Here is an 11,040-nt window from a genome sequence, read left to right as displayed (position 1 = left end):
CATAGACCATAATATACACAGTATCTGGCTACAAGAAGAATATTCACCAAAACCATCACTAAGAAATTATAGTTCTATATATTTTATGTTGAATCTTAGCACAGCTGAAGCCAAATTGAAATTTAAAAACATTTCTTTCCCTATGTTAAAATAATGTGCAGTACGAGTCAAAAAAAGTCTCAGAATTGACAACTATGTAAATGAGGCATGGGTTTAGGTTAAAACATCAAGTATAATACAAATTTTTATTTTATTGCTTTTTAGGAAGAGTTTTACATAATTAAATTAACTAATTGTGCAAATTCCATTTTACAATGATTTTGTAACAAACTGTTGAGTCCATTAAATTGTGAAAGTGTCTAACCGCAGCTTTCCTTCATTTTCCACGAGATAAACCATATCAGCTACAGCCTGTTCAATCAGAGCTAGATGAGCAGCTTCATTCATCTTTAAAAAAAAAAAAAAAAAACTTAGAATGGTTCCCACTATTATCTATGAATAACTTTCAGTAAAGAGCCAGTTATTAAAATTAAGCTGAAACACATATAGACCAGATGCTAGTTATCATTACATTAAAGCTTAGAACTGATTCTAAGCTTTAATGATGACTGAGGAACATGATTCTAGGAACCCTACAGTATTTCAAAATGTTAAATGGCATATCTTATTCCATTAATTTTAATCAGTTAAAGTTATCAAGATTTTTTGGTCTTGAGTGAGGGTGCAGATACTAATTACATTGAACACCTTGTTCAACATGAAGTCAAAATAATTTATCTCAGGTTTTTCTAAAAAGTGTCTAAATTAATGTGGAAGCAAAGAATATTTTAGCACATTATCTGGTAGTTTTCCAGTAGCTTAAGAAATACTTCTGTAATCACCTATTGTTTACCTTGTGCAATTCCTGACTCTTTCTATGCAAGAGCAAAAATTTGGTGAGACTGGATGGACTCTCTCTCAAGTTGGAACAATACTATAGAGTAATTATCAAGCCATATTTAATAAGAAAAGATAATGGAAATTTGTCCTATAATTCCTAAAAACAATAGTGACAGAAATGGAACATGGCATTATTTTTACATTTACAGGGCTAAAGGTAAATAATTAAGTAATTGAAAGATACCTGATACTTTCTGTAACATTATTTTCCTAAACTGAAGAACTTATTAACGAACAACAATTTGCAATGAAATAGAAGATAAGACAAACACAATCCAGGAATTTTTGCTGCACCAGTTCAGTTCTATTACATGAGTAGCATGTTTTTCTGCTTGACTAGGCACCAAACCAAGCCTCTATGTTAGCAATCACCATAGTCCGCTGTTGTGAAGTAATTTCATCAGTAAGAATACTGCTCACTATTCTTGAAAAGTACACAAATAAGATGAATGGCTTCTTCCAAGGTGAACTCACTAATACATGCAACGGAACATGTTATAGACAGAGTAAAGGAAAATATCATCCATTTAGCTCAATACAACAATTTCCTAATATATCTTATCATTTCATGATCCTCTGGATGTGTTGTTAAAAGTGTGTCGTGGCTGTCCACAGGAATCAATTTTTGAGCCCATCACATGAAACTTGGTTTTGAATAACTAGCTATTGCCAATGATTTAGTATTGTTGATGAGAGGAAAGATCAAATAATTTGGCTTTGTCAGCATTACAGAACTGGTGCAGTGTGTAAAAACAATGGCATACCTTGGAATCGGGATTGATTGAATTTTTATATGGGATTCATCATACATTATTATGACTGCCTACCAGAATATGCACCGCAGCCAGCCGCCGTGGAGGGACTCGGTAAGTCTGCTATGGGTATCTGTGATCATGCAGACTGCAGTGAAGTCTGGAAGTTCCTTGGTGGAGGATCCATCCATTTTTTTTTTAATGAAAACCCCAAAGGCATCAAAACCTATAGTACTTAGTACCGTGCATGGGGGGGGGATGCTGGAAACTTTGCTCTAGAGACTAAACATGGGTTTCACCACTTCAAGCCTCCAATAAGCAAAGTGGTGGTATTTCACTGGTTGATGAAAGTCATCTACCACCTCCAGATCTGATGTGTTAATTGAAGTGGTCCCATAGATTTTTAATTGCATTAAGATCCGAGAAATTTGGTGGCCAAGGGAGTAGATTGAAGTCTTCGTCGTGCTCCTCAAACCACACACGGATGGTGCATTGTCTTGCTGGTAGATACCATCGCCCCCCAATAGGGAACCATGTCCAGGTGTCTGTTCTTGGAGGTTTCATGTCTAATACACCACAGCCCATCTACTTGATGGAGCAGAAACCGTGACTCATCGGATAAGGCCACCCAGCCAGGGTCCATATTGCTATGCAAACTGACTGCAATGAACAGCTATCACCAAGCATCTGCTCCGGAGCTCTGTTGTGTTGGAAACCTTTCTGGTGACCGCACAGTTCATTTGGATGGCCAGTTGAGCAACAATAGTGTATCGATCGGTTCTGACCAACTGTTTCAGCTGACATTCACCTCTGGGATCAATGGTGCATGGAGCTCCACAATTGGCACATCAGGTTATCAAGACTCTCATTTGTCCAGTCTTGATACACTTTGACCACTGCCTGTTGTTTCAGTAATGCTGGCACCCCTGGCCCGATAGCTGATGATCAGCCTTTTTCTAGGTCTGATAGGTCACGTGCTTTGCCCATGACAGAGACGGTGTTCACTGGTGCAAAACATCAAGCCTTATATGCTTGCAGTGTAGGAACTTGACACGTGCACTGTCTGCATTGTGACTGGACTCTGTAAATCACTTGAGACAAAAGGTGCCTTGTTTCATACATATGATTGTAAGAGTAACTAGGAGCAATTCGTGGCAGAGCAAGTTCTATGATATGTGTTCTTCCCAATTGTTTCATACAGAGTGCATATTTGGCTGGACTGGGCATCGTAAAAAATTCATTTCAGTTTTCTCCCCAGGACCTATTGAATGGGTGCACCACCCAGCTAAAATTAAGTGATTCTTGCAGTACTGATCTCGATCAATGCGACAAGAGCATATAATGTTAAATTATGCAATTAATTTTTGCTCTGGATTGCTTAAGTCACATTTATAAATAACAGAAAATTTTATAACATTGCAAAGTATTACACTTCCCCACCTGGCTGACAAAATTTTCTGGGAGAACACAGCATGTAAGTTCTAAGCTATGAAAAGATCAATGCTGCTCTGACTCAACATGGCTTGTTACACGTGTTAAGAGGTAAGCTGCCCCTGGACTTCTCTCAGACTTTTACTTTAGATGTTGTTTTAGACTGCATTAAAACTATCAACTGTTTTAGACTTGAATCACAACTACAAGGAAGAGAAAAAAAACAGATCTGGATTGGCAAGATTGATAGCATACTACTGCTAAAGGTATAATAACAAAGAAGTTTCCGGAAGAGGTAGTAAAAACAGGTAAATGCATGCCTTTCTGCCTGGGCTCTTTATTTGCAAAACAAAGCCAATTTTTTTAATGAAGGGTAAGTGTAGGATGAATGGCACGTTCCGATTAGTGGTGGGTGCTTACCCTCCCACATCTCTGGTTGGTTATTGGCAATAGGCCAGTACTCCATTTCAAACAGGAAATGCTGCCCTGCACAAGAAGTGAGGTGTGACTGTTTGGTATACTGTAGAACGTGGAGATTGCAGATAGACATCTATGGAGGAATAGGGCCACCACACAGACTGAACTTGTGTGGAAAGTCCTGGACATCGATGTTCATTAAGCTGTCTACATCTGTAGGAAGAACGGCATGGTGTTCTGCGGTGCAGTATTATCCAGGTTAGCATTAGCATTAGTAGAGGCATTTGATGCAAGAAAGCAAGCTTATGCAGCATCAGCCAAAAAAAAAAAACACCCACTTCCACTTCACCCCTCTGTTCGTTCAAAATACCTGTCCAGCTGAGCCTTAAACTTATTTAGGCTATCAACCTCCACCACAAGGGATGGAAGTCTGTTCCACCAACCAACCACCCGCTGGCTAAAGGCAAATTTCCGCACGTCTATCCTACATCTGTCTTTCCTCAATTTGAATTTATGCCCTCTCAGGTGATTTTTCTGAGCTAGAGGAAGAATCCCATCAGCATTGAGCATGCTTAAACCATTCAAGGCTTTATACACCTCTATCAGATCACCTCGCTGGTGCCTAGTCTCCAGACACTGTAATTTACAAAGCTTAAGCCTTTCTTCGTAAGAGCACCCCTTTGTTCCATTCACTAATCTTGTTGCCCTTCTCTGTACTCGTTCCAGCAGCTCTACATCCTTCTTGAAATGAGGCCTCCAGACCTGTATACAGTACTCTAGGTGTGGCCTGACCATTGCCTTATACAATGGAATAATCACCTCCTTATCCCTGCATATCATTGACAATACTCCATGAGCTACTCTTGCAGCCCGTCTGCACTGCTCAGAGAACTTCATATCTGCCTGCACAACCACCCCCAAGTCCCCTTCATTCTCTACCACTGTCAGGGTAGTACCACAGAGTTGATACGTTGCTCTGGGGTTGCTGTTTCCCATGTGTAGTACTTTACATTTATCAATGTTAAACTTCATTTGCCACCTCTCAGCCCATCTGCTCAACCTTTCCAGATCCTGTTGCAGCAGCATAGTGTCAGTAGTGTCCTTGACAACCCTGCCAACCTTTGTATCGTCTGCAAACTTGGACATTAAGCTTGATATACCATCATCAATATCATTTATAAATACAGAAAACAATAATGGACCCAACACTGAGCCCTGAGGGACTCCACTAATAACATTAGTCCACAATGAGCAGTGTCCATTGATTACGACTCTCTGTCTTCTCCTCCTCAACCACCCCTTTATCCATAGCAGCAATTTGCCTCCAATGTCACACTGCTCCAATTTGTGTAGCAGTCTTCCATGTGCAACAGTATCAAAAGCCTTTCTAAGATCCAAGTGTATAATATCAAAGTTATTCCCTGCATCCAGTTCTTTTGTGACTGCATCATAGTATCCAATCAAGTTGGTCAGGCAAGACTTCCCCTTAACAAAACCATGCTGTGTCTGAGCTATAACTGAAGTCTTGTCTAAATGATCCTGCAGTGCTTCTTTAACCAGTGCCTCCATTAATTTTCCTGGAACAGAAGTTAAGCTCACAGCTCTATAATTACTTGTGTCAACCTTTGATCCTCCTTTGTGAATTGGGGTCACATTTGCACATTTCCAGTCTATGGATACCTCCCCTGAGTCCAAGGAAGCTCTCATAATTATGGCTAAGGGTTTGCTTACTTCCTTTGCTGCCTCCTTTAATATAACTGGATAGATCCCATCCACCCCAGGTGCCTTTCTTGTGTTTATCTTCAACAGTTTCTCCTCCACTTTACTCCCAGTTATTTCAAGATTCTGTAGCTTACTGCTAGAGTTGAATACACCTCTGGCATTCCCCATGCTGAATAACTCCTCATGTGTGAATGTCGATGCAAAATATTCATTTACTTTGTTAGCTACCTGAGCAGGATCATCAACAGTTGACCCATCAATATCAAGTGGACCAATTTGATTCATCCCCTTCCTTCTAGAGTTTACATAAGTAAAGAACTCTCTGCTGTTTTTCTTTGCATCCCTTGCCAAGGATTTCTCGTAATCTGCCTTCGCCTGCCTAACTTCCTTTGTAACTATCATAGGCTTCTGTGTCATGTGTTAATTTGTAAGTATCCCATGCATTTTTCTTCTCTGCCATATGCCTCATTAGTTCATCTGACATCCATTTAGGCCTAAACCTTGAACAATATTTCTTAGTTGGTATGTAAAGCCTAGTAGCTTGCAAGATAAGTTCTTTGAATGCTTCCCAATTTGAATTTGCTGTTGGTAACATCATCAGTTGGTCCCACTATATAGAATTTAAATACTGTCTCAGTCCATCGTAGTCGCCTTTACGGAAGCAATAACCCTTCCCTTTACCCCTAATGGTAGTTACCTCTTTGAGTAAATCCCACTTCAGCACACTGTGATCACTGCCACCTAATGGTTCATTTATCTGCAGATTCTTAATGCATGAAGAATCACTGCTGATAATCAAATCAAGAGTATTACTCCCTCTAGTTGCCTCCCGAACATGCTGATGTAGAAAACAATCATCCAATAAATCCACAAAAGCCCTGCTAGTGCGTGAGTAACCAGCCCCCAAATTCCAGTCAATATCTGGGAAATTAATATCTCCCATTATAAGACTCTCTGATTTACTGGCCCACTCTATTTCCCTGTACAGTTTCTTATTATACTCATCAGAGTCATTAGGCCTATAGCACACTCCTACTCTCAATTTTGATCTCCCAATGCTTATGTCACACCAAACTGACTCAACACTGCACTGTCCAGCGATGACGACTGGCTTCACTTCCTTGGTTTTTATGTGTTTCTTAACTAATAGCATAACCCCTCCCCCCTTCCTATCCTGTCTATCCTTTCTGTAGACGTTGTACTCCCCAAATTGCAGTTCTGCATCCCTTATATCTGTGTGACACCACGTCTCTGATATCCCAACAATATCTGCCTTTGATGTTTTGAGCAATACCTCAAATTCATCAAATTTATTTACTAAACTCCTAGCATTGGTGTACACACAAGTATACCTGCACCTGTTTCTATTCTTAGCTACCCTAACACAACCCATGTGTTTACTTGTACCGCAATGGCTCCCAGCAGTCTCTGAAATATCATGCATCTTGTTTTTCAGGCTTCTGCTCATTCTAATAGAAGCAGTGCAAGAATCTCTTTCACCTCTGCCAGTGGCTACTGTCAATCTATTGGTCTTTGTCTCCCCCAAGCTAGCAGTTTTCCGACCCACCTAACACTGCCTTGATAGCATCAGCAAATATTCTTGCACCCTTTCTATTTAAGTGTATCCCATCCCTGTAGAAGCAATCTCTCCTGTTAACAAGTACAGTCCAGGCTGAAAAAAATTCTACCCCTTGAGCCTTGCACAATCTTTCCAGGGCCGAATTGATCGACAAGGCTCTCATCATATACTCCCTCCTATCGTGTCTGGGCAGAATTGCAGACACTTTCAAATTCTACCCTAATTCTCGGCTTTTGTTCAGCAGTGACCTGTACTTGTTAAGTAATTCTGCCGGTCTCCTACTCTTAATATTATTAGTACCAACGTGTACAACTATATCACCTTTTGTGCCCTTAAAAGATGATATTCGCTCTACAACGTCTCAACCTTTGCCCCTGGCAGGTTATACAATAACTCTTTGGTGCTACTACTTGCTCTAAGGTGTGTTGCACGTTTGGATGATGGGTCAGCCTAGGAGGGTTGTGAGACTTTATATCAGTGCAGGATGTAGGAAAGACAGCTTGGTGGATCTTCTGTATAGTGTTCTAGCCCTGCATACTATACCATTGTGTGCATCAGTTACAAAATCTGGCAGCAAGACAACTCTAGGCTTGACTGTGAGAAACAAAGTTATATTGGAGTGCTACTACATCTCATGTATTCAGTTCTCCCACTTTTCACTCTAACAAGCAGTACACTATAGTTCAGAAGAGTCATATTTCTGTTTTTCTCTTTTACTACTAACTGAACTGACATTTCCAAACTGGTTGGCATCACAAGGCCAGAAATCTGGTAGGAAAAAGTAATCCCCCAGGGCTAAATAGAGAAACCACCAAATTATAACAGGCAGTCAATTTAGCTTTTGCACCAAACATCAACACCTGAACAAAATTATGGCATAAAGGGTATGTTCCAAATAAAAATATACATTTCACTGACTTCAGTAAATAAATAACAATACCCTGTATGTCATTAATTGGTATCCAATTCTTAGTGTTTTTGCAAGTCTATAATAAAGCCACCTTTGCTGATACTGCAGTTTTAGTGATTAGTTTCTAGCTATAAATTTTTTTCATTTAGCTATAAATGGCAAATTATTTTTCACAACCATTCCAATTTGAGAGTAAAAAACCTAGTACGCTCTTAAAAGCCGTAAAATGAATACAGTGCCAACAATATAAACTGGACCGAAGAAGTTACTTTGTGATATAATTCAGAATACCTTTTCCGTCAAATCTGAATTCACAAAGTGCTCACCAGTAGCACTTCTTTTATCGAAACACATTGTTTTCTTGCTCAGAGGACTAAACTACAGAATCAGTATTACAAATTTCAAAAATAACAGTAGATGAAAGATTTTTTGAAAATACTTACTCCAGTAAATGGCACTTTTGGTGGATATTTGAAATTTGGCCCAAAGTTTACACTCACCTGTTGATAAAGGGAAAAAAAAAAATCATAATTATTTGTTATTAAACTACATTTTATTCCGAATCCAGAAATTAATAAATAAAAAAAAAAAAACATTTCTAATAGCAGTTACACTATTTTCTGCCACGAACGACAATTTTTCTTAATTTTTTACTTGGTTTTGCTGGGTGCCACTTTTAAGCAGTCCAAACAAGTGGTAATTACTTGGTGTAGAGGGGAAGACATCCACGTGTTGGACAAGTTTTGTAGCTCCAGCAAACGCTAAGTTTTTAATTATATTTAGCCGGTTTATTGTTAGATTAAATTATTTTCTATAAGTAGCTTATAGACCTAGTCAAGCTCCGTGGTTTATTTTGAATTTAGATAGCGCAATTTTGAAAGTAATTAATACCTCGTGTCCGTAGATTTACCGTTCGTAACTTGCTGCCATTTTTATACAATACAGCGTATACCCCGAACTAGAGAGCGTAAGGTTTAACGGAAAACTAGGTAGTGAGTATAGTAGTATCAATTAATCTTATTAAATTTCATTGTCAATTAAATTGTACTTCTTTAACTAAATACATATAACGACCTAGTTTATACAAACGTAACATTATAAATTAATACATATAACTTGAGAGGAGATAAGAAAGTCATATAACATAATAGTCATATATATAGTGTTATAACTGCATTAGGATATAAGTTTAGGGTTTTATTTGAAATTGAATGGAAATCATGACTCAGACCAGACCAGCAAAGCAAAAGTCTCAAACTAAAGGGAGAACTGTGGGGGCAGTTGTTCTCTGATTCACAGCCTTTTGAAATGCATTGCTTGTTTGATGTTTATGGAGAAATCAGGAATGGGACATGATATTGCCAAGGGGAATATCTTTGTGTGCGTGCGATGTAAGGAGTGTGAGGAAATCAGACGCCAACTCAGTGTTGTTATGGGCCTATATGAGAGCTTTAAGGTCAGGGTGGATGCCCTCGAAGGATTTAAACTGAGGGCCCATTAAGCTCTCAGCTGCCCACATGAATGCCAGAGCTTGCACTTGAACATCATGCAACACAGCGGCAACCCCCAAGGCAGAATGCACTGGCCCCAAAGGAACTAGCTCTTGTCGGTGAAACGGGGAACATATTGTGCAAAAAGGATAGTTGGACCAGGGTATGTCTGCCAGGGACAAAGGTAGATGCCGTTGTAGAGCAGATATCATCTTTTAAGGGCACTAATGACATTAAGAGTAGATCTGCAGACATACTTAACAAATGTTGAGTTAGGGTTGAATTTGAAAGTGTCTGCAATTCTGCCCAGACACGATAGGAGGGAGTATATGATGAGAGTCTTGTCGATCAACCTGGTCCTGGAAAGATTGTGCAAGGCTCAAGGGGTAGAATTTTTCTCAGCCTGGTCTGTGCTTGTTAACAGTAGAGACAGCTTCTACAGGGATGGGATACACTTAAATAGAAAGGGTGCAAGAATATTTTTGAATGATTCTTGCACTGCTTCTATTGAAATGAAATTGAGCAGCAGCCTGGAAAGCAAGGCAATGGTGATTTCCAGGACTGCTGAGAGTCATAATGGACAAGTAAATACATGGGCTGTGTTAGGGTAACTATGAGTAGAAACAGGTGCATGTATACTTGTATGCACACCAATGCTAGGAGTATGGTTAATAAATTTTATGAGCTTGAAGTGCTAGTCAAGACATCAAAGGCAGATATTGTTGGGATATCATAGACATAAGCAGTGCAGAATTGGAATTTGGGGAGTACAATGTGTACAGAAATGATGAGGGGTTATGCAATTAGTTAAGAAACACATAAATTCCAAGGAATTGAAGCCAGTCGACATCGCTGGACAGTGCAATGTCGAGTCAGTTTAGTGTGACATAAGCATTGGGAGATCAAAGTGTGTTATAGGCCTAATGACTCTCATGAGTATAATAAGGAACTGTACAGGGAAATAGAGTGGGCCAATAAATCAGAGAGTACAGATGTACATTTTTCCAGAAGTCTTTTCATCAACGTTGAACACTTGATGAGCAATGTAACCTATTATTTCTTCTAGCGCCTTTGGGAATTCACTCGCAGCTCGAGTATCTGCACTCGCCAATTCACCCTGAAGTCTTAAATTGTGCAAGTTAGCCTCATTTTAAAACATGAAAACCACCCAGATCTAACTGAAAAAACGTCATTTGCATATTTAGGTCCAGCTCTTTTCTTCAAATAAACTCCTAGCCTTCTCCTGAATTATTAATGAGCTGAGAGGCACATGGTCATGTGTTTGCCTCTTAATCTACAAAATTAAGAGTTTTTCCATCTCAGGCAACAAAAAATTTTTTACTATTCTACTCATTAAAACAGGAGTTGTTTCCTTAACCACCTCCAAAATTATTTCTTTATCTTTAATAATTGTTGCGATATTCAATCAGTTCACACCATAATGACGAGCGATATCCACCTGCTTCTGACCTCTAGCTTAGTTTCTAAATTAATACTGTCTTTTATTACTACCACAGGAACTCCTCGACTTACGTAAATTCGACTTTACGCAAGTTTTTGCCGGCCGGTGCAAACTTAAAAAATCGGGTAAATACTGTAATCTGAACCCAACAACACTTTTTTTTTTTTAAATTTCGTTGTTTTACTAAGCTACTTTACTTTTCTTTCTAAAATGTCATATTTATAATGAAAATTGCACTACCCTTTCATCGTTATCATATGTTCCCATTATAAGAATCAATTTTGAACACCTTTGTGATATTTTTCTAAATCACGTTTCTGGAGGTCGCGACCAAAAAA

At 39.0% G+C, this 11,040-nt stretch overlaps 1 protein-coding gene across 1 annotated transcript in view; it reads right to left on the bottom strand.

Moving 5' to 3' along the window:
* Nucleotides 1-342: 342 nt before the first annotated feature.
* Nucleotides 343-11,040, bottom strand: part of ash2 (Set1/Ash2 histone methyltransferase complex subunit ash2) — a 347,019-nt gene continuing 336,321 nt past the window's right edge. The window contains exons 16-17 of the mRNA XM_090370069.1: nt 8,194-8,250; nt 343-447 (exon numbers count right to left, since the gene is read on the bottom strand). Of these exons, the coding sequence (XP_090226195.1) occupies nt 343-447; nt 8,194-8,250 (162 nt within the window). The remainder of the gene's footprint in view (nt 448-8,193; nt 8,251-11,040) is intronic.

This window comes from Mastigoproctus giganteus, chromosome 3, assembly GCF_048544385.1.
Source record: "Mastigoproctus giganteus isolate SK-2022 chromosome 3, ASM4854438v1, whole genome shotgun sequence".
Classification (NCBI taxonomy): Eukaryota; Metazoa; Arthropoda; class Arachnida; order Uropygi; family Thelyphonidae; genus Mastigoproctus; species Mastigoproctus giganteus.
This window is presented reverse-complemented; position numbering and strand designations above follow the sequence as displayed.